This window comes from Echeneis naucrates, chromosome 4, assembly GCF_900963305.1.
Source record: "Echeneis naucrates chromosome 4, fEcheNa1.1, whole genome shotgun sequence".
NCBI lineage: Eukaryota > Metazoa > Chordata > Actinopteri > Carangiformes > Echeneidae > Echeneis > Echeneis naucrates.
The window spans coordinates 8789471-8812301 of NC_042514.1; the positions used below are offsets into that span (position 1 = coordinate 8789471).

Sequence of the window (22831 nt, forward strand, 5' to 3'; positions counted from 1 at the left end):
GTTGGAGGAAGTTTATGAGAGTGAGAGGCATTTTTGATCCATGACGTGAGGGAGAGCAAGCAGGTGACTCTAAAAGTGTCAGTCTGATGAAGCTTCAGCATGGCTTTCAAAAGGAAGAAAAGGGTAGGCACCTAAAATTATTACAGCCTAATTAAGGTAAATATTAAACTAATGCCTGTCTTCAATTGAATCTGTTCACATTTAATGGCTAAGATTAAATTTGTTTAATCAGGGCAAGGAAACCAGATCTCAGTTTTCTTTTAGCATTTATTTTACAAAATGTATAACAATACCCTTAAACAGAACAAATAGAATGAAGAATAATCCATGATGAGCAATATGCAGTTGTAAGATTCTGCGTTTCCCTCCAAAGGAGTCCAAAATGTTGATCCGAAAGAAAACCTGGTAAATGAAACAAACTTTAAAACACAAACTCGCTCATCGTCTACACACTCGCGTGCTTTGGCTGATTAATTTCATTTTCTTGACTGATTCGGTGCATACAATGTTTGTGTCTATCGCACAGGCATTAGGGCCTGAATACAAATGTTTTCCATGCAACGCACCCGTCTGTCACTGGACCAGCCGGTATGTGATGTACCTCCCAGCTGTTTCACTTGGTCTGATGATCTTTACAACCTTGCAAAGTTGACGAAAAACAGTACAGATAACTGTAGATCTGGTTTTAACAAAACACTTAGTGTGTTCCACACCCTTTTATTCAAATGGATAGAGCTGCTGTCACAACTTACATGCAAATGATGATATCCAGTTTATTATAGAATATGCATCTTATTTTTGCAGATTAATTTAAGTAGTAATAAAACTGTATTATCCAACTTAATTGAACAACACAAACATCACAAAAGCAAAGACCAATGAGACCAAAAATAAAGTTTCCGTGACATCTTACCTGTCCTCTTTTTAAGCCAAAGTAGCGTGCCACGGGGTCCCCAGCCTGGATCCTCGGCAACTGGCTCTCTTTTAATTTACTGAGGTAAAAATGTTAAGGAAGGACAACTAATGCAAACTTTGTTGAAGGCTATTATAAATACTCTATCATACTATACTATTATGAATATTTAGATACACTGACCGCACTTTTAAAGGATACTATCTTGCCAGAAGTTCAGTCACCTCCTCTTTTGTCATAACAATGTGCTCTGGAACAAGCTGAAAGAAAACAAAGGAATGGATTAAACATAAAAAAATATCTGCAGCTTATAGAATCATTTGATAGGATAGTGCAGTGGACTCATTACTATGATGTTTACCTCATGCTCTGTGATATTAATGAGCAGCTCCTGCTGTAAAAACTGCTCCAGTATGTATTTGGGTGCCATGTCAACGAGAGACTGCAGGGAAATATTTCCATAAATATTTCTGACAACAGAGTAAAAATACATACATAAAGAGAACTAGAAAAACCAAAGAGCCAAAGTCACTGAGCAATCAGCAGCGACATAATTTTTCCTGTTCATCAGGACTTTTTCGTCTGAGCCACTGACCTGTTTAGCTGAGGGTGTCATGCCCATCTGAACAACAATGATGGCTCGTGTGATGTTCTCTTCCTGCATCCTCTGACAGTACATCTTAATCGTTTTGATTCCCACCTTGGGCTCCTCTGAAAAGTGAAGAAATTTCACTTATTACATATATTTATCTAGTCAGGACCGTCAAGTCAGCCAAAGTGAACAACGGAGGCAGCTTTAGTCTCCTACATTTCACAGTCTTTACACGGGAATGATGAGCGATTAGCGCCTAATATTTAGTGTGGGCCTACCGGGAAAGAAAACAAACATCTGGTCGGTGGGATCATCGTTGTGGGCCACCAGCACGGTGAGGTCTGTGCGTCTGGGGCGACCCTCGCTGGGTTTATCTCCAAACTGGCACTTGAACTCCTCCAGAGTCTGATCCAACTCGTCCTGCGTCACCAGGTAGCCTCGATCGTGGCACAGCTGGGGACACGGAGGTGAGGCCGTTATGTCAGAGAAACCATAATGACCCTGACCCTGACCCTAACCCTAACAACTGAACAGACTAGAGATCTCAGGAGACTTTCACCCCTAGACTCCAAAAACACTTCTCACATAGGTATACGTTTGCATTATCTCTCGGTCCTCACTGAGGGAAGTGCTCCCTGAAAACACAACTGAAAGAAATCTCCTCTTAGTATAACACGACTACGCTCTCGTTAAGATATAACAAGCATCTACAAACAAACAATCGCACACCGACGACACAAATAAGAAAGAAAACCTGAATCAAACAAATCAAATCAATACTAAGATTTTAGCTACATGCTAAGCTAAGCTAGCGGGATAAAAGAAGACATTCCAATGTAACGCACCTGCATGATGGTTTTTCGGATCTTCCACAATCTGTATGTTTCCTCTTCATCGTCCATATTGTCTTAAATGCCCCTCTTACTTAAAAATAGACGATATATACAGTTGTATAAATGTATTTGTTTAGCTTAGCAGTCCACAACATTAGCCGACGCACCGCACGTTTTCGTTGACTGACGCAAGTTGATGACGTCAGGTCAGTGACAAAGTGGATGGGTGAAATATTCATAAAATAAATAAATAATAATAATAATAATTGTGATCAAACTTGCAATAATAACAACATAAATATTAATAATAACTACGATGATAATTATTATTACAATAACAATAATATCAAACAATTATCATCTTCCAGACTTACGTTGTCCTGCCTCACAACAAGCTGCAGGGCAGAGTCTGCAGCTACAATGCAGCTTTTGATCTGAAGAAATGTGTCCCAAAACAAATCAAATGAAATCAGCTTTTGTGTTTTTAATACTGGGGGCGGTGGCGAGCTGTGGACTAATCCTGGCGATGGTACTGTACTTTGTTTTTCCCACCTCGGTAACGTAAACTTCACATATTTTCTAAATTGCATAACAGCGCTGAGTTATAGGTCACAAATTACGGCTGTTTCATTCACATAGATAGGAACAACAGTCGGTGATATTGTGGAGCCCATAAGTACTGTCGAAACGATTTACTGTAGATGCTCCAGGCTTTACGTAAAGCTTCCTTATCTGTATTATAATAATGTTATAAACAGCCTATACACAGACTAACCCGCTGTCTAAAAGCTGAGTGACAGCTACAGGACAAAGGTACAACCAAGCTGCCTTCTCCTTCTCTGTGCTGCTGTCAGCTGATAAAGGTTTATCTTTTACAAACAGTCATCAGTGTATCTGACAGGTTATGCAACAGCACGTTTTGTGTTACAGTTGGAACTGTGTTATTTCACTGGGAAAAGTCTTTTCATTGCTTGCATTACAGATCATAAGAAAAAAAGGCAGCAGCTTTACTTTACTCAAAAAAATGATACTATACTGTAAAGTAGAAGCAAAAGAAGTATCCAGGTTAGCTGACAAATTTCAATGCATCATATTATTAAGTATGAATATATTTTTGTTGTGGAAGCAGAATTTTTGCTACTTTTGTGTACTATGTACTGCAATTATCATAGATGGCTGCAAAGTTTTTTAAACAGTGTGAAATAAACTGTACAGAGCACTCGTGCACAGTATTTCTATTTGACATGTAATGTCATAACAAATGATGGTAAAATAGTTTTTCCCATATTATCGTGCAAAAGTATGATGTCCCTAAATATTGAATTAAATACTAAAATTCCATCTATTGGTACTTCTTGGGAACTTTTTATCAACAAGTCCTGAAGCTTAATATCTGTGCAGTCTGGACAACGTGTTGCTCAAACGGACTGTTGTTTATTGTTTTCCATGGCCTGGCAGTTCCAGCACTGTTACCAGACCGCAATTTCTGGCATGGAAAAATATGTGGTCCCTTTAAACTTGTTTAAAGCACAACATTATGATTGTTTGTCAGAAGACATGTTTTTGGCTTTCATGTCAGGCTTATGTGCAAGGGTTATGTTGTGAAGTGTGCCAATTTGCTGATGTAAAAAATGTTTTCATCCAGTTATTAAGAACATTATGTAATGGGCTTATTTCTTCAGACTGTTGCTCTTTGTCCCGGCCACATCAAGTTCAAACTCCCGTGGCCTGTATATAATGCGAACTGTGGACTACAGAACGCGTTTCATTTCTGATGTGGATTTTTTAAGTCAGCAGCAGAGAGAGGGACCTATTAGAGAATCAGAGCCTATCAATTCTGTTAATCATCACCTGCTCCATATACATGTGGATGCTGGACACTGAGCCCTCATAGCAGTGGGAAGTCTGCTTCAACGCTTAGGCCATAGCTGAAGACACTGAGGGAGAGGTTAGAGATTTGATCTCTCTCTGCCTTCAGAGGGCTCACTGAAGGGCAGCCATGCGCTTGATAGGGTCCACTGTCCTTTTCTCTGTCCTGCTGCAGGCCATGGTAAGAAAAAGTTACATTTGAACTGAGAAACTTACATTAACAATCAGAAACAATTTTTCTGGAATTTCAGGGTTTTTAAAATTGATTTTCTGAGTGTTTTATGTGAAGTATGTGATAAGTAGGAGACAGAACATTTTTAATTCCTTTAGTTTTATCTAAAGAAATGCTTGTATTTCCGACATTCTTCCATTGGTATTGGAGCTTTTTTTTTTTTTTCCTGTTTTGTTTTTAAATTAAGTACGCACGCAGCTGGATAAAAGTCAGGATGTTGGCTAATCTATTCAATCAATACATGATTGTGGACTTTGGAAGCAAACTCCCATCACACAACTATTTTTTAAATTCTTTTCTTCCAGTCTTCCCCGACAGAGGAATGGCAGACGGCCACCTCTATTTATAACTTCTCAGCGACAGATATTGATGGTAACATGGTTTCCCTCGAAAAATACAGGTAACCCTATCAACTCTTATCACTACAATTTGCAGCACTATCAACTGGCAGCACTTAAACAACAGCAATTTGTATTTTTGTGTTTTTCAGGGGGGATGTTGTCATCATCACCAATGTTGCCTCTAAATGAGGCAAAACCCCAGTAAACTATTCTCAGTTTGCGCAGATGCATGCCACGTATGCTGAGAGAGGTTTACACATCCTTGCCTTCCCTTCCAACCAGTTTGGGAATCAGGTGCATTAACACATGAGTGTTTCAAGAGCAGTATGATAGTTCTGCCAGTGGGAAATGTAACAGCTTTTGTATGTGATCTATTGACTATTTATTTCAGAAGATTTATATGCAACACTCAATTCATAAAATATTTAAAAACTTTTCTTATTGCAGAATGACACTTGTCTGCACCCACATCTGATATACTGAATATACAAGAAATACAGTACAATAAAATCAGCTCCACACTTGACTCACTTCTTTTGTCTTTTCTCATTTCTAACACTTTGAAGGAGCCTGGCAGTGACGCTCAGATCAAACAGTTTGCGCAGTCTTACAATGCTCATTTTGACATGTTCAGTAAGATTGACGTGAACGGGCCCAGTGCTCACCCTCTGTGGAAGTGGTTGAAGGAGCAGCCCAAGGGGAAAGGCTTCCTTGGAAAGTAAGTGGCTAACACAAGAATCACTGAACATCGGGGGGAAATCAAGTTTATTATCTGTTTATGCTTTTGTGACATGAAACTTTGACAAAAACTGTTGATTCTTGTCTAATGCAAGATTTGCATTCAATCCTGCAGTAGTATCAAGTGGAATTTCACAAAGGTAAATATCAGTTATTTGTTTGTATTTTCTAGTTAATAGTTAACAGGTAAAGTAAACAGTTAATTGTGTAACTTTCTAATTTTGTCCAATCAGAGCTGTGCTGGTGCCTTCTCTCATGCTACAGTTTACCATGTTTGGTAGTGTAGAGCTTCATTGGTATAGAATAATTTTAAGAAGAAACCAATAAATCATTTTCATCAATTGTTTTAATAAAAAAATTAAATTTGGATTTTTTTTATAGTAAATTTCCTTTTTTCTACTCCTCCAGTTTTTGATCAACAGAGAGGGGCAGGTGGTGAAGAGATACGGACCTCTAGATGATCCAAGTGTATGTACAAACATTTTCCATTGCTGCAATTATGACGTATTTACAGCTTGGCTTTAGTCCACTACAGTGTTTATAACTTTAATTATTTAGGTTTTCTATGTGGCATTGTAATATAAGAAAGCAGCAGGAAGTGCTTTTTTTTTTCTCTAGCCCGTAACTCAAAAAAACATTAAAACATCTGTGTGCTATATGTGTTGTTCTGTTGTTATTAATAATTTCTTCTACTGTTGTTTTTCAGGTGATCGAGAATGATCTTCCCAAGTACCTTTAAACACCTAACAGATGATTGACACCACACTTGCTGATACTTTACCCGTTTTGTCTTTCCCACATCTTCCCCCTCTTTCCTTTGCATCTCCAAGCATCAGTGTATATAGTTGGGATCCACCCCAGACCAGTGACGGTCTGCTCAGAAACCTGAATGGCGGGCAGGGCAGATCTGATGAAAATGGCATGCAAACCTCCTGGGAGGATTACCAAGCTTATATTCACTAGTTTCTCTGGAGAAAAGGGGAGAGGATATATCCTAATGCATCATTTACACTTTTAATTAAGTAATGTCTACAGCTGTTTTCTGAATAAACTGCACTAAGATTTATCTTTTTTTTTTTCAAATTACATTTTTTTCTGTGGTGTTTGCTGTCTGTCAAGTCAATAAACATTGGACTATCCAAGTGTAAATAATGGCAAACAGTAGTATTATATACTTTGACTGAAACCTCCAAAAGTTTTTATTTATTTATTTATTTTTTGAGGAGCTTCAATCACTGGTCCACAACTTGAGGTTGTGACAGTACGATGACTTGTCAGATGACTCAAAAAACAGGTAATAACTGTTGTAATATAATACGGCAGAACTGACGAGCTCTGAAATCATGTTTGGCTCTTGGGCATATGGCAGTATGAGCAACCAAAACAGTTGTAACAGTTTTATCAACACTTTAAATTAAGGAGAAACCGCTTTTGCTTTGGAGCCAGAAACCAAATGAGTTCAGCTCTAGGAAAGTGTCCAACGTAGTCAGAGCAGATATGACGGATTGAGGATGCTGCAGTTTGGTACCAGTGCTGGTTTGGGAGGAGGAGGCCAGTCTGCTTTGCATGAGCAGCAGAAGGGTCTTAAATGAGAGTCTGAGGAAAAAGGTGTGTCTTTTTACAGCCTATATAATTCATCTATAAGACATTTTGACTGGCAGCAACATGTCATCCTCACCATAACATGAAACAGTGCCCAATTTTGACTTAAACAGTTTGAGTATGAGTTTTGATTTTGATTTTACTCCCCCGTTGAAATAGGAACACATCAAAATGTTTTTTGTTTCTTTTTAATGGCACTAATCCATCGCCGTGGCCGTCTCCACCCGCTCTGTTCGGGCTCTGGGCTGCGGTTCCCCCCGGGCCCCTGCAGAGGGAGCCCCGGAGTCCGGCAGCACAAAAGCAGGCTGCAGGAGCTCGGCGGCGGCAGCAAGTGCGGTGCGGTCGAGCAGAGAGGAGCGGAGAGGAGCGGGCTCCGTCCGTCCGTCCGTCCGTCCGTAGTCAGGAAGCATCGGACAGATGACCATCACACACCCCTCCGTCTGACTGCTGTTACCCATCAACACGACACGTCCCCCCCCCTCCCCCCCGCTCCATCGTCCGCCAGCCGCCGGTCTTTCACTCGGAGCGGCTCGTCTGGTATTTTTTCCTCCGGGAGGCTGAATGGAAGCAGCGGCCGAGGGAGCGGTCGGGCTGTCGGAGGCCAGGGACGGAAGCCCGCTGTCCGGGGCCGCAGCATCCGATGATGCGGACACGGTCGTCGGGGTTAGCTACGGGATGGACGCCGCAGACATGGGTACGTGGTCTGTCTGTCTGTCAGATAAAACCCCCGTTTCCTTTGCTTTTTTTTTTTCTTTTTTCCTTTTTTTTTTTTTTGCTTTTCTCCTGAACGTGGAGCTCATTTTCTTTTGATTAGTTTCCATTTAAGTGTCCGCAAAAGTCCCGACTCATCTTCAGCTAGCAAGGACTCGCTCGGCTAAGCTAGCAGCTAACGTAGCCGGACGGAGGAGGGAGCAGGTGAAGTTCGGCACTACACACACTGTGTGTGTTACTACATCACAAAAACATCACATTTTCGTGTGGCCACAGCCGGGTCCCGTCGTGACACCTCAAACTGAACACGTCTGACGGACCAGCCGCTGTTTAGAAGACTCATTTGAAGCGTACAAAGGTGTAAATATTTAGCTGGTTTTGCTTCACAGGAGCAGTCAGGGTGTAGCTGCCATCTCCTCCACTGTTTTTACTGTCAAACATGTATGTTATTTTCAGGCTGCAGGAAGAATGATCTTTTATTGTTATTATTTGAAGAAACCATTAAAGCTTCATATTGGGCTTTCCATTGGGCACCATCTTTGTAGCTGGTGAAGCCAAAAAATGGAAACATTTGGCAAAAAGGACTATTGAAGCGCTACGACTGACACCTGGCAGGTTTTTTTTATATTGTGGAAAGAGTGATGATTTTTTTATATTCATATTAGAGGATTTGAAATAGGTCTTTTTTTGCAGCAGACATTTTGACTTATCACAGTAGGACACTCACAGGTGTTATTAATAATATTAATAATGTCTCAGTTTTATTCAGTGAGGCGTGACATTGAGCCAGCACAAACGATGATCAGAAGCTGGTACTGAGGCAGCTGACTGAAATTCATCCTTCACTCATTTTATAATATAAGGCTGTACCTTTCCTAATGTGGCATGTCATGGTGTCCTCTCTGAAACAGACATGTTATTAATTGAGGTCATGGCAAAAGATTAGACCCATCCCTGAGCAATTAAAGTCAGCTACCAGCATATTAAAGCGAGTATTACTTATTTTAGCAGCGTGTGCAATGAGTGAATAACCATTACCTGCGTTGTCACTGGTGTGTTGTGGCTGATTGTGTCATAATCTTACAGGTTAAAATTATTATGTTGGGATCAGTGATGAGATATGAAGGGTATTTGCTAGACTTTGAACAAGCTTTTTGTTTGTTTGTTTGTTTTAGTAAATTATTCCAGGCAGATGAAGCAGCAAGCGTTCAGATATTCTCTTGTTATATCTTTGTTTATACAAAAATTGCACAGAAGTGGAGTTGGAAAACAGTTAGACAGGTGTTATGAATTCAGAATAAATTATGTTATTTTCAGACTTAGGTGTACAGTATATACAGTCATGACATGACATGACATGACTGGCTGATGGCGTACAGTAATGACCTCCATCTCCATCTCTGCAATGTGTAAATTCAGGCCTTTTTTCAATCCCACAAATCCAACTCAATCTATAATCTGTTGACTAGTTGAAGTCATCTGTAAATGTCCAAAGCCAATCCCTCTTGACAGTGTCATCCTTTTTCTTTCTTTAATCAGTTTTTTAATTTGCCAATAATCAGAAATGTAGCATTGAATGCAATGAAAGCAAATTTTAGATGAGCAGCACTCTCAAGAGATTGTTAAAATTAAAGTGAAGTTATCTAGGAGCTAAGATAATAGATGGAGCATCATAAAAATCATCAATGTGATATATGGCACTATGTGAATATTAGTGATATCGAAGTATATTAATGGGCGTGAGTATATTCAGTCGTGAGTCCAAAAACTATAAATAATATTGCATTCGCTTAACTACACTTTTTTTTTTTTTTTTTGTCCTCAGTGAGGGAAGTGCTGGCTTTCACACAAGCTTAGTATGCCACCAAACAGAACAGACGAATGAATCAAAGGGCTGTCTGGAAAGGGGTACTTCTGTCAAAAGGATTAAAAAACTGGGAGCTCTCCGCCTTTGGCTGCAGATATCTTTTTTTTTTTTGTTGTTGTTGTTTTTTCAGCATACTGGATGGCACATGCCTTATGCAACTGGGTTACTTTCACACGCTTGAGTCTGCATGTGTCGGTGCACCCTTCACATGAGGTGGAAAACAGAGTCTTTACTGAAGTGAGAAAGATTTCAGATGCAGATATACAGTGTTGACTATACCTGTACACTGTCGGGTATAGTCTGGCTGATGGCTCACAGACAGCTAGCATTCACATTTGTGTGATTTGCTGTGAGAGCATTACAACTTAACGTTTGTAAAAACAACAAGAACAACTTTTCAGTGTGGTGTGAAATCTGTTTGTTACCCCATGTACCCTCTGCATTATTCATCTGTAGATCGGCTAGCTGTAGATTGAGGTTGTTTCAAATATTACTGAGGCAAGACATATTTAAGTCATTCTCATCAGCCATGGTTGCCATTAGCTTACTGGTCATGTTTTATGATTGCTGAAGGGATTCAATTTAAGGAAGACAGAAAATGGTCAATTCAATAATGCAGCTCTGAACAGAAAGGCCACAAACCCGGGAACTGAATCAGTGACCTTCTTATTGTGCAGCAACAGTGCTAACCACTATGCCGTCGTGGTGCCCCCTTTTAGACCTAAAAAGTATTTTAATTTGTAAATTTAAAACAGGAATTCAAAAGATCTTCTATAAAGTGAATTGCATTCCTGTGCTGTAGCAGGATAAAAAACGTACAGCTACTGGTGTAAACCTGGGATTTCACTCAATATCAGTCTGGAGCATGTGGAATATATATATTTGACAAAAACTGCAAGAAATCCATGAGCAGTAGATTAAAATTAGTGGCATGCTTTTTCTGATATGTCAGCACATGATGATCAACACACCTTAACGTTGTCCTTTTTTTTTTTTTTTTTTAATCTCTATTAGGGAATAAAGGTTATCACATTCTTAAATGCTATCTTGTTATCAAACATCAGAGATAACAAGAACGACTGTGCAATCACATGAGCTCCCAGCTAATGATAATATCCAACACTGTACCGCTCTATCGTAGATTGTATCACTATCTGATTTAAGTAGTCTTACATTTTGAAAGTGAACTTACTCTTAAGTTGTCAATCTTATTATTTTTACTGCTAATATCCTGCACCCTTTGTGATACAAATCTTTTAAGGTATAGTGTCTGATGCAGCTGGAAAGAGTAGACTTGAAGCACATTGTGTATTGACTATGTATGTACCATCTGTCAGTCAAAGATCTAATAGAGCTAGTCCATTAAAGGCTATTCACCCAAAAGGCGTTTAAGCCAAGAATCATGTTCATTTCTGAGAGCGTGACAACAGTGTTTCTCTGAGACTGGTAAATGCAGCACTGAATGAGTGCTGCAAAGCCCATTTTTATTGGTTCCTGGAGATGCTAGGTTATTTTGCAATATGCCAGAGTACTCAACTGAGAGCTTTGCTAACGTCAGAGCTTGCGTATGTGTAATTGCAGACTGCAGCCTTTAACTCAGCTGCTCTGGATGTATGAATACAACATTGTGTGGGTGTCACAGCTGGCTGTTCAATAGCTGTCTGAGCATTTAGGCCAATTCAAAGCTCCCCATCCTCAAGCTATTGTAATTTGTCCCTATAGTCGCCTGTAACTACACCACATCAATCTCACTTATCTTCTGCCTGCAATCGTAACCAACTTCTCTCACCTTCATCCAGGGATAAGTGTTTCTTAAGCTTTCTTCTCTTGCTTTGACTTGCGCTTCTCTTACTTGCTAAAGTGAGATACAATTCATCCTCCTCCTCCCCTGTGAATGATTCCCTTGGCTCAGCCACTCATTTGTCACTATCCGTCAGTCCTCCCTCTCTCTGTTTTTTATCTTCTCTGCTTTAAGCATGGCCTGTCAAAATTGCTGATGGAAGCACAAAGGGTGGTTGCCTCCTGTGGAATTTATCATCCATCTGTTTCCTCTGTATCACTTCTTCAAGGTCTCCCTCTTTCTTTTTCTCTAGCTGATTAGTTTGTATCCCCATGGTTAGTTTCCTGAGCTTGTATAGCACTTTGGCCTTCTGCCAGATCATTTGATGTCATCATGGTTAACATAGATGATGACGCAGTTCACTTGCCTTTTACATGCAGCTGATTTTCTCAGCACATGGGGGATGTGTGCCACGGCCACTATTTTAACTGGCCAGCCACACCACTGCACAGCCAGACAATTGTGTTTGCTGCTATCTGTCCTTTTGCTTCTCCAGGTTTTTCTGAGTGATCGCTGCTATCCGTGAGCAAGAGAGTAAATAGAAGAGAGGCAGACACAGAGAGGAGAGACACAAGGAAATTTACATTGTACGTCCTTCTGTTGTGGTGATTTTGTAGTTGTAAAAGGCAATATATCTTCAACTAAATGAGTCTTCAGTAATCAGTCCTGTTCTGGTGCAGAGGAAATTAAAAGCCATGTGAATTAGTGGCCTGTCTACGGCTACTGATTTGGTTGTACGACACCTCCATAGTGAAAAAAGTTGATGTGTCATTCATGATGCATGATGATGCATCTCATATGGGATGTTTAGTCTCACAGTCAGCCCCAAAGCTTTTGGCATTTTTATTACAATCACTTAAATATTAAATACTTGAATATTCAGAATTGAGCCCAAAGATTTGAGGTGATTTGTTGGTTAATCAGTTAGCTGATTGACAGTACCAGTATGTCATTTTGACTGATTTCTGGTACATTAAAAGCCAAATAAGTCTTAAGAAGTGTTGTAAGCAACACCCTCCTTTTCTTTAATTTGATGGTGAATTTGCCCAGAGATCAAAGCTGCCTTTTCTGGTGTCAGTCTTTTTCAAGTCACTTGCAGCACAGATTTTATCTTAATCAGTGTTGAATTTGCTGTTTGGTTGATTAGACATCTCTGGCTACACACCCTGTACCTAAAGTAGGTGATGCATTTTATTGAGTAAATAAACTTAAAGCATGATATAATAACTAACAACTTCACTTTTAATACATCATACATATTTTTTGGAATTTCTTTTTGCTTATCTCAGGCCAGTTTAAGCCATATTCTGGTGTGTTTTTAATCTGCTTCTACATATTCTAATTATATTCAAAAACACAAACTATAATTTGGGTACATGGCAAATTTTCCTCCATGTTAATTTTTATGGTTATGTCCCTGAATGTTTTCAAGGTTTGTTAGGTAACCTTTATAAGGTTATTTTTCTCCAAGATTGTAACACGCTCTCCTAAATCACATCAGTTATTTCTACCTTTGTACTACAGGGAAAAATACATTGGTCACTCCTCTATGGGCTCTCTCCACAGATGACTTTCTGTTTTCCCCCTCTCTATCGTTGTATAGCAGCCCAGTAAAGAGGACTCGTTTTCTATGCAGTTTCCAGCCCTATCCGCAGCTGCAGGCTGTGTTTGCTGCATTGTGTTTTACAAAAGGCCAAGGCTGCTGCCTATCTGATTTCTTCTGTGGGTAGGGATATCCCTTTGAAAGCACACCATGTGTAAGGCATAACAGCAGAGCTCTTTAGGTAGAATGGAAAATGATGGGAGTAAACTCTGCTGATGAACTAACTGTATACCTGAGTCTGCCGCACAACAGCGAGGCAGATCATCTGCACGCCATGTCTTGATGTCAACAGCAGCATGCAGAGGTTAACTGTGTGGTGCAGCAGGATGAATACAAGTAAAAAAAAAAAAAAAAAAAAAAAAAAGGCTTAGGGGGTTAGGGTTAAAAAAAAAAAAAAGCGCATATTCAGCATAACAGTATTTGAATGATGGCACAAGACAATTAGTATCCTAATTAAGTTGGAGATGAATCGTTAAGTTGAAGCAATCTAAGTCCAGAATGCTATTTTGGTCACTTATGAATATAAGCACTGATTGTCATTGGAAAAAAACACCCTTCTTTGTGAATCCAGACGTAGGCTGCCTTCCTGAGTGGCACAAGAGTTTGACTTTATCTTGGTCTTTCATCTCTGTAGTGCCAAATTTGCAGTCGTTAATGTGGATGTGGAGAAATGAGATAGATGGGGACAGGTGTTACCTTTGTTTTTGTGCAACTGTTCCTTCTTTAGTTGTAGCAGATTACCCTCTACTGAGTCATCGCCACTGGCAGATGATGCTGCTCTCAGCAAAAACACAGCAGCACACAAAAATCAGGATGATCACAACCGTGTTTATTTGTATTACCAACCTCCTATCCTCTCCTCTCCACTCCACTCATTTCCTTTCAGTCCATATAAGGACCTTTTCCCTTAGCTGACAGCTTTCACTGCATTTTGAGGATCAGCAAGGATCACTAAGCTCAGTCCCGATCTGGGAGCTCAGTAATGAAAAACATACTGAAATTGCATAAGAGTTTGAGCACTTGTGTAATTGTGTGTGTGTGTGTGTGTGTATGCGTGTCGTTTTGCCAGGAGGTCTTAGCTGTTTTTAGCTTTGCCCAGAGAACAGGGGTGGACAGGGTGCTGCTACTCAGCAGAAAAATTTCCCAGAGGGACGTTATGACACACACATACACACTCTTGACATATCAGTGCAACGGTAAAAATACTGCAATCACAGTAGCTATTGTTCAAATGAAGATGTGAACTGAATCTGTTAAATTGCAAATATAAATTATTCCTATCTTCAATGGCATTTTTTTTGGACATGACATTCCCATAGGCTATGGATACACATTATTTTTTTTTTCCAAATATCCGAAAAGCCAATAATTTACAACTCTTTTGGCCAATAACCGAAACTGATGTTTTCCCCCATGTTTGCCAGCTGGAAAATGCAGGCACAAAACACAAAGCTTAAAATTGTGTAATAAGGATTGATTATACAATAAAAAACAAAAAACAAGTACTTTAATTCACACTATGTTAAGCTATTCACATTTGTCAATTTTCGCAAGTGACAAAGTAAACATAGCCTCTGTCCACAGGCAACCTGTGAAAAGTGTAATGTACTACTGCACACCAAATGACCATAAATAAAATTGCATTATACTCTTTTTCAATAAATATGCATCAATTAGTAGGCTACATGTTCTTTACAGACTCTTGCTTAAATTCAAAATTAACAAAAAAGTTATTTTTGACACAAATTTTCAGACCACAGACATTTTGGCTTGTCAGTGAATTGCCCATAAAATTGTGCTTCCCACCCATACAGGCACATGTTGACCTTTATATCCCTAACAGAGATTAGTTGCTGTTTTATTGATTTGTGGAGGTGCATTTGTGTGTCAGTACAAACTACTATGATACTCTCTGTCAGGACTCAGCTGGGGAGCCAGACTTTTGTTCAGTAAAGAGAACTCTCTCCACTTTCCTCCATCTCCTCACTTTCAATCTCCATTTTAAAGTCTGCAGAGCTTTCATGCCTCTCCAAGGAAAAATTACACTTTCATAGCCATAGCTATTAGTCAAATCCACCGTGTGAAATAAAGATGTTGCCATCATAGGCTAATTTGAACGATGACAAGATTCAACTGGGGTCATTAGCTGATGTCGGTCACTGCTGAACTATTCTGTCGTTTTGGCTACTTTTCATTGTCAGTTTGAATGTTGAATAAATGGATTTAGATGGTGAAGGTGGACAGGAGATGTGAAGTCCTGGCAGGTTTGGCATTTCAGTAATGCTTGCATTTAGAGTGGAAGGTTTCTTTGGTCGACATTTCAGTAGATGGAGAAAACCTGATTGTTCAGATAACAGGAGACATTCATGTAGTCATGAGTGTGTGTCTAATAAAAGCATATTATTCTTTAAAATTGTTGTTACAAGCAGCCAGCAAACCAGAAAAAAACAGAAAAAAAACAGTCACTTGACTTCCACCTGTCCTTGCATTGGTGCACTTTTATCCCCATAATCCAGAAAGGTAGTGTAGTAGCCCAGTGGGATTGGGATTAGGGTAGTAAAGTAATAGTGACAATGAGTTGGCTAGCCTTACTGTCTGTCTGTGGGACTTTATAAGATCACATTTTTTCCTGGGTGCACCACAATGAGGTCAGGCCAGAAAGAGAGTCTGTGGTTTATGTTTTCCCTCTTCTGAAACACTGAAGAAGCTTTTATCTGAAAATTATAGTTGTTGTTCTGTTTTGAAATGTAATGTGCTGTTTTGCAGCTCTGAAATTGTTTGTTGTCTTAAGATAATCACTGGTTCTTGCTCTGTTTTTAGCGTTTAAATATAACATTCATTAAAGTATTGCAGTATTAAAGTATTATGCAGCTAAAAACAATGCAGAGTTTGTCTCTTGGAAATGTTGCTTTTCAACCTTTTGTATGAAGGCAACCCAGAATATTAACTTACTAATTGAATGTTTTAGGGTTTTTCTAGGGATGCATGATGTTGGGTTTCTTGCCAATATCCCAGTTTCCCAGCTTGTTTTACAATGAAAAGGATTGTGCAGATCCCAAGAAATAAAACATATGTATTACTCATCAGCTCAGGGTAGGATTGACTACTTTTCTCTCTGAATTCAGATTGGTTTATAGGAGATTTTTCTAAATTTACAGCAGGAAATTCATGCACGTTAATGTAAAAAAGAAACACAGATATGTAATTATGAAATATTTGTTTAGTTACATGTCCTGAACTCTGGGCTCTGTTCATGTCCACACACGCAGACACACACACACTTTTCCTCTTGTTTCCATGGTGCTCCTATTGAGGTCAACCAAGATTTTTCTGAGTAAGGCACGTGTGCCTGGCTTCAACAGACAGATGCTGCCTTCCACATGTCCTCATGCTGCCTTTAAACAGGGCATTAGGACAGCAACATATAATACAGTGTACACATGCACGCATATAGAGACTATAGCTGGTTAGAACCTTAACTTCAGCAGGAATAAACAAGTAATACAAATAAGAGAAAACAAGAGTTAATAGTTATAATTAGTATTTCCTCTCAACAGGCACCAGAGACAGCTGTTAGTGGCTGAAGAACTCAGGCCTGATGTTGAATTTGTAGAATATCAGGTAAACAGCTGTTAATACTAACATTAGCTTTACAGTAATAGCTAATTACTTATTTACCTCCTTAAATGCATTTTCACAACAAAATTAATGCAAATTATAACTGTGAACATAGGCAGCACTGATGTGTTCTACTGACTGCGATGTCTGACCCAGCTTGGATCAATACTGGGGGGTCCCTGCGGACCAGCTAAGTAAGAGGCACTCTCGGAGATAATTGTTATAGGCTAAGTGGGTAAGAGATGATGTTATTGGCTATTGATTGAGTGTCAATTTTTATGACCACATCAAATTAGCATTTGAATATTATGTAAGTGTGCTTGACCTGATCTACAGAAAGCCAAAATCCATAAAGCAGTCAATTTGTAAAGAAACAACAAGCCTTCTTAATACGGTATTTGGACCACTGTAAAATGCCACGGGATTGTGTGCATTTTAGAAGACAGAGGCATTTGTTCTCTTATGCACAGGATGCTACAGAAGTTCAGACGGACAGAGCTACCTCCAGGACCTTTTCTTTCTTTTTTTTTTCTTTTTTTTTTTTTTAAAGAATATGTTAATTTATGGTCAACCTTACCTACTTCACTGCACTCAGGAGGTTTATGCAACAGTGATGGCTGCTGTGCAGAATGAGGGACAGCAAGCTAATCCCAAGTCAGTGTCATCGAGCCATTCAACCCCTGAGTCCTTGATCTCAGTGGCCAGCGGGCTTTGTATTTTTCCATGACTGCACCAGTCAGCCAGTGTGGTCCTCATCCTCTTTCTCTGGCCTCAGGCAAGAATTGAAACATGGAAGCAGTAAAAAGTCCTGATAAAGTATGTTTGGATTTACTCTCGTGTCACGTCTTTCATTTTCAGCACATGATGTTTACTTGTCACGCACTTATAACAATCTGTATGTTTCTGACAACTCTGTGCCAGTTTGACATTTTCCCAGTTTTCTGTCAAAAGTTGAAAAACATGCAGAGCCTTTAATAGCTGGGTTTAGGGTTATTGCTAGTAATCTGGTATCTTTTTTTTTTTTTTTTTTTTTTTTTTTTTTCCTTACCAAACCTAATATGAAAGATACACCTATGATCAGAAACACAGACAAGTGTTTGCATAGTATCCTGGTTTCTATAGGTGTATAAGAGGCAAAGAAGCTTCTGTATTTTTATTTATTTCAGACATGATGTTACCATGCACAACACATTCACAATATACTCTCAAATCCTTGTACTAATCCAGGTGTAAACATAGTCGGTGTTTCCTTGTGATGATACATAGGTGTGAATATCTGTGTGTCATCCAACTATATTGGGGATTCCTCACCGTTGACCAACATTGCAGAATTACTTGGATGATGACAGATATAATTAAAGAGTCATCAACTTCCTAATGCTAAGCTTTTCAAAGAGGCTTAATCGTTCCTCGCAATTACGGCACTCTGGCAGCATAATATTCTTGCATCTTATCCTTACCTCTGCGTGTAAACACATAACACAGAAGCAGAGGAATACATCATCAGAAATTCCAGCTACTTACAGACTACAGTAGGAAGTACAATTGAACTCATAAATTTACCTGACTTAAACCAGCATGGTGGTGCGGGCACACAGGCTTCTCCCTGGAACGCTTTTCCCCAAAGCATTCCTCTCACTTACTGAACAAAGCGGTGTGCACATAGCGGGAAAGCCACTCTGTCCTCTGCTGTCAGTCCACATCATACAGTTTTTATGATACAGCAAATGTGTGGCATGAGCAATGGGCTGGAGAGGACAGCTTTTCACTGCATCAAATGATCCATTGTGATCGAAAGCTGCCATCCTGATTTAGTCATTTTTTTGTTCCAGATCTGTTTCAACACATGCATGAAATGTTATCGCAGAGAGCTTATTTACTGATGGTTATCATTACATTTCTGGAACTTGTTTTCACGAAAACACGTCATTAGATAGAGCAAAAAAACATATATAGCATATTGTATAATATTTTTCTTATATTCTAGCAGCTAAAATAAACTTATATCCTTTGATATGATGCAGTGACCTGTTTGACATTCAGCGCCTCAGAATACTCACTGAATTTCTACCTCTTCATATCCCTAGTTCATCTACTTCTTTTGTATTTTCTCTGTCAAGGCACAACACTCTCATCATCTTAATGTCTCTCAGGTTCTGTTGTCACTGCAGGCTAGTGTGGTTTTGTCATTTGCACTCTATTCAGTGCTTGTAATCATAATGTAATTACATTGCAGGGAGGCATTCACATAAATTAAACAGCTGAAATATAAATGTAGTTCTTCCTGGCATCTTCCTGGCACGCAAGTATGCATGCAGGATCTGAGGGCTATCTTAGCAGGTTCAGACATGAAGAAAGAAAGAGAGGAGCAGTGAGAAACATTTTTTACACATTCTTTCTCACACAAACAAGGCCACACATTCATCAATAATTGGAATTAAGAAAAGAGAAGATTTTAGAGAACCACAGTTAGTTGGCCAAACATTTGCATTTTGCACTTGGACCTACAGGCTTTGGTAAAAAGCAAGAGAGCATCATAATTAAATTATTCGAATTGTACTGAAGCATTGAATAACAAACAGTCTGCCATCACTTGTTTTATTGCAAAATTTTATTTCCTGGATGTTCCAGCTTGGATGGAGCATTGCTGAGATTTCATTTGCCTGCTTTTGTGTGTGTGTGTGTGTGTGTGTTATAGGGAGAGAGAGAGACCGAGCAGGAGGAGGGGTGGCAAACACGCCATTCTGTTGCACGGTCACGTGGATATCCACGAGGCAGACAGAGACTAGAGAGGCCAGCTACAGTATCAGTTTAGCTGCAAACAGAGTCAAACTGTGAGGATGCTATCCCACTCCTGTGTGACTTTGGGTTATATAGGTTAGCTGTCACTGGCTCACCTGGTGAGTGACATACTGAATCAGGTTCTGTTGGTTATAAGTTGGTGCTTCCACAATTACAGCCAGAAAATGTCATTTAATCATCCACCATTCAAATTTGTCCTGAATTGACCACTTTACGTTTGACAGGATTGCCTAACACAAGCCAGCTCATACAGCTGCCAACATTTCACACACCCAAAGTGAACCACTTACAAGAACTAACCAATGTAGACACATAACCATTTAGCACACACATGCATGTTTACTGAGGAAAAGTAGAAGGTCAGTCTTGCTGCATTACCAGTTTATATCAATCACTGAAGTAGAACATAATTAAATAAATTAATAATCTTTGTTCCATGAAAAAGGCCCACATTAGTCCTAAACGGGAGGCAATTTCATCGAATTGTTGACTTATCACTGTGTAATTAACAGAATTAATTATGGCTGTATTTCACTGAGTTGGTTTCAAAATGTTTGCTATGAAAGAAGTCTGTTGTGGATGAAAGCGCTAAGTACTGCATGCATAATAAGTGTAGTTTCTAATTTTTTCAGCATCACAACACACTGTAAATCATATACAGAGTCTAGTCACACACATTATTATTCTGCCTTGCATACACAGAAAGTCAGTCAGATTGATACAAGCTGTGATCAGTAAGCCAAGACGAAGAATCATTTGGCCGTTTTTCTTTTTCACATGAAGTAAAGATTGTTATTTATCTAACCCTAACCCTAACCCTAAATTATACTTTCTATTTGAGGGGTGTTAAGTTTTCCACCAACTACAATTTCTTTGTATCAATAAAACAGACAAAAAATGTACAAGCAGAAGAAAAACTGCCTGTGATCATATGAATAAAACTTGTGTCCTGTCCAAAGTGTTTATATGTTGAAAATTAGGAGCATCTAATCTCATCGCTGTCGATTTAGTCACTCCAGTCAGACTATGTTGGTCTTTCATACATTCCATCTCATGATCTCATTTCTCTGCCTCTTACTTGCTGTTAGTAGGGCTGGGTGTCCTTCAGAATTGTTTATATCAATATCAATACAGATAGCTTGACTTCAATATCAGTTCCAGAACAATACTTTTTTTTTTTTTGCCGCTGGCAATTAGGCTTAGGTTTATGTGGTGTGCTTTTGTTATGTATAAGGTTGTAAAATGTGCAGTTGACTTGTTTAATGTCTTCATGTAGCACGTGGCAGTCTGGATAATGTCACGCATGTAAAGCCACACTTTACCATCAGTTTGACATTAACTAATGTCAAGCACATTGCACACTGAAATAGAGCCGAGCTTCTCTTTCCATTTTACTTTAAATGCAAATAAGAGGTCACTTCACCAACTTAGCTGCCTGATGCAAGTTAAGTTTTTAAGTCCAAAGTCCAAAGTCCAAAGTCAGATGCAAATCTAATATAATGTATTTGTTTATTGACCAGCTGTCTGTGACACACCAAGAACATGTCCATAATCCACTTTTGGGATGTGGCCCACCAGTTGAGAATCCTTGCTTGAGTTGACAGTCTTATACTTGTATATCAGTGTTATTATATTATGCTGAGTAATGGAGCCTCATGACTAACACTGTCACCTTTGTCTCTGCGTCTGTCTTTGTCTCTGTCTCTCTCAGATGCTGCTGCAAAGAAAGCCTTCATCACAGAGGTGAGCTGCCAAATGTCCCTAGGATCATCTGCTCTGTTATTATTCTCTCTTAAGTTCTGTTTTGATCCTCCACATCAATGTCTGCTAGTTCTTTGGTTTTAGCCAGAAACTAATGAAAGCAGCTACCTTGTTTAGAGGATCTATCAATTAATATTTGCAGTATGAATTGTTCTGGCTTAGTGCATGAACACTGCTGCAAATGTCAATATTGACTACAGAGTATTAGAAAGTCCTGGCTGGACAGCTTTGACTTTTATCATCTTAATGCTCCTCATTTGATAAATATTCACTATCTGATATTTTTTCTTCTATGTCAATGTTGCAGAAATGTTATTATTTTTTTATTTTTCTTGCTGACTATTAATTGTATCATACATCATTATATTCTGCATGTCATGTTTAATCCAAAAAGCTGAAGATAGCCTACAGTAGCACCGGTAATATTGAAGTGAGATGTTTGTCTTTGAGTTCAAAAAGGTTTTTTCAGTCTCACTCATTGAATCTGTGTAAGTATGATTGATTTAGGGATTTAAGAAACCCCAAATAAAGATGCCCAGAGAAGATGAACCACAGTTTTCAATTTGCCTCAAAATGAACAGTGCTGCTCACTGCTCAGTGAAAAACAGTAAAGCTTTAATTCACTCCCATGTGCTAATCCTCAGTCCCTTCTCTTTAATATTTAAATAATCATTTTTAATGAACAGGTGCAAATCCTCCTGTCCCCATAACACAAATCTCTCTCTTTGTCATCAGATGCCCTCGTCCTCAGGGCAGCCCGGTCAGGGGAAAAAGATAGGTCACAGAGGAGTGGATGCATCAGGAGAAACCACTTATAAAAAGGTAACGTAGAAAGATGTTGTCTGTCTGTCTTGTTTTAAATAATTATATGCTTTAAATTTCAATATGAATAATCTGAGATAAACATTGAAGTGTTTTGGAGGTTGAAATAGGAGCATTTTTAATAATTCAAACTGACAGTAAAATTTAACTACATTTTGAATTCTCTAAAATTATTGCTAAAAATAGGACTGCAAGGGTTACAGTACAAATATCACACCCACACTACGTGTCTGTCTCCCTTACCCACAGACCACATCCTCGGCCTTGAAAGGTGCTATCCAGCTGGGCATCGGTTACACAGTGGGCAACCTGAGCTCTAAGCCCGAGAGAGATGTGTTGATGCAGGATTTCTACGTGGTGGAGAGCATCTTTTTCCCAAGGTCTTAACTGCAAACATACTCACAGAAAAAAATCTCCTATAGTTGTGTATTTCCTGTGCTCAGAAAGATAATCTAATGTCAGTGTATTTCGCTGGAACAGATTTTTGGTTGACTGATCTCTGTTTGATGTCAGCTGGAGGAAAATATGAATTTGATTATTGATTATGATGATCTGTCTATTCTAGTTGTGTATTTTCCGTGCACAGATGGTTAATACAGTGTTAATGTGTTTTGCTGGAGTGGATTCTTTGTTGACTGATCTCTGTTTGATGTTTGCTGGAGAAAAATATGAATTTGGTTACTGATA

The 22831-nt window shown here is 39.1% G+C and overlaps 3 protein-coding genes across 7 annotated transcripts in view; 2 read left to right on the forward strand and 1 right to left on the reverse strand.

Moving 5' to 3' along the window:
• Nucleotides 1-39: 39 nt before the first annotated feature.
• gpx4a (glutathione peroxidase 4a) lies at nt 40-6661 on the forward strand. Of its 4 annotated transcripts, none has more exons than XM_029499322.1 (7): nt 40-123; nt 4745-4839; nt 4930-5074; nt 5347-5498; nt 5634-5658; nt 5927-5986; nt 6225-6661. In XM_029499322.1, the coding sequence occupies exons 1-7, from the start codon at nt 100-102 to the stop codon at nt 6255-6257; spliced, it is 534 nt and encodes a 177-aa protein (XP_029355182.1). In that variant the 5' UTR covers nt 40-99; the 3' UTR covers nt 6258-6661. The 4 variants fall into 4 exon arrangements, with proteins under 4 accessions (XP_029355182.1, XP_029355178.1, XP_029355179.1 ...); XM_029499318.1 differs by lacking the exon at nt 40-123 and adding an exon at nt 2733-2894; XM_029499319.1 differs by lacking the exon at nt 40-123 and adding an exon at nt 2739-2867.
• On the reverse strand, nt 250-2542 carry polr2eb (RNA polymerase II, I and III subunit E, b). The gene is made up of 8 exons (XM_029499317.1): nt 2351-2542; nt 1784-1958; nt 1509-1624; nt 1275-1355; nt 1115-1173; nt 914-992; nt 567-639; nt 250-402 (listed from the first exon to the last, which is right to left on the reverse strand). The coding sequence occupies exons 1-7, from the start codon at nt 2405-2407 to the stop codon at nt 574-576; spliced, it is 633 nt and encodes a 210-aa protein (XP_029355177.1). The 5' UTR covers nt 2408-2542; the 3' UTR covers nt 250-402; nt 567-573.
• Nucleotides 6662-7429: 768 nt separating the features above from the next.
• The window catches only part of pip5k1ca (phosphatidylinositol-4-phosphate 5-kinase, type I, gamma a), a 35858-nt gene continuing 20456 nt past the window's right edge, over nt 7430-22831 (forward strand). For both annotated transcript variants that reach the window (XM_029499787.1, XM_029499788.1), the window contains exons 1-4: nt 7430-7814; nt 21273-21304; nt 22058-22144; nt 22394-22524. In XM_029499787.1, coding sequence (XP_029355647.1) covers nt 7682-7814; nt 21273-21304; nt 22058-22144; nt 22394-22524 — 383 coding nt within the window. In that variant the 5' untranslated portion in view covers nt 7430-7681. The remainder of the gene's footprint in view (nt 7815-21272; nt 21305-22057; nt 22145-22393; nt 22525-22831) is intronic.

What these genes read in the sequence shown, in the direction of transcription:
- polr2eb (XM_029499317.1), bottom strand. Translation starts at nt 2,407, where the DNA reads ATGGACGATGAAGAGGAAACATACAGATTGTGGAAGATCCGAAAAACC. An exon ending in TTAATATCACAGAGCATGAG is followed by an intron (nt 1,174 to 1,274) that starts GTAAACATCATA and finishes GTTTTCTTTCAG; the next exon opens with CTTGTTCCAGAGCACATTGT. An exon ending in ACTGAACTTCTGGCAAGATA is followed by an intron (nt 993 to 1,114) that starts GTATCCTTTAAA and finishes TTTTTACCTCAG; the next exon opens with TAAATTAAAAGAGAGCCAGT.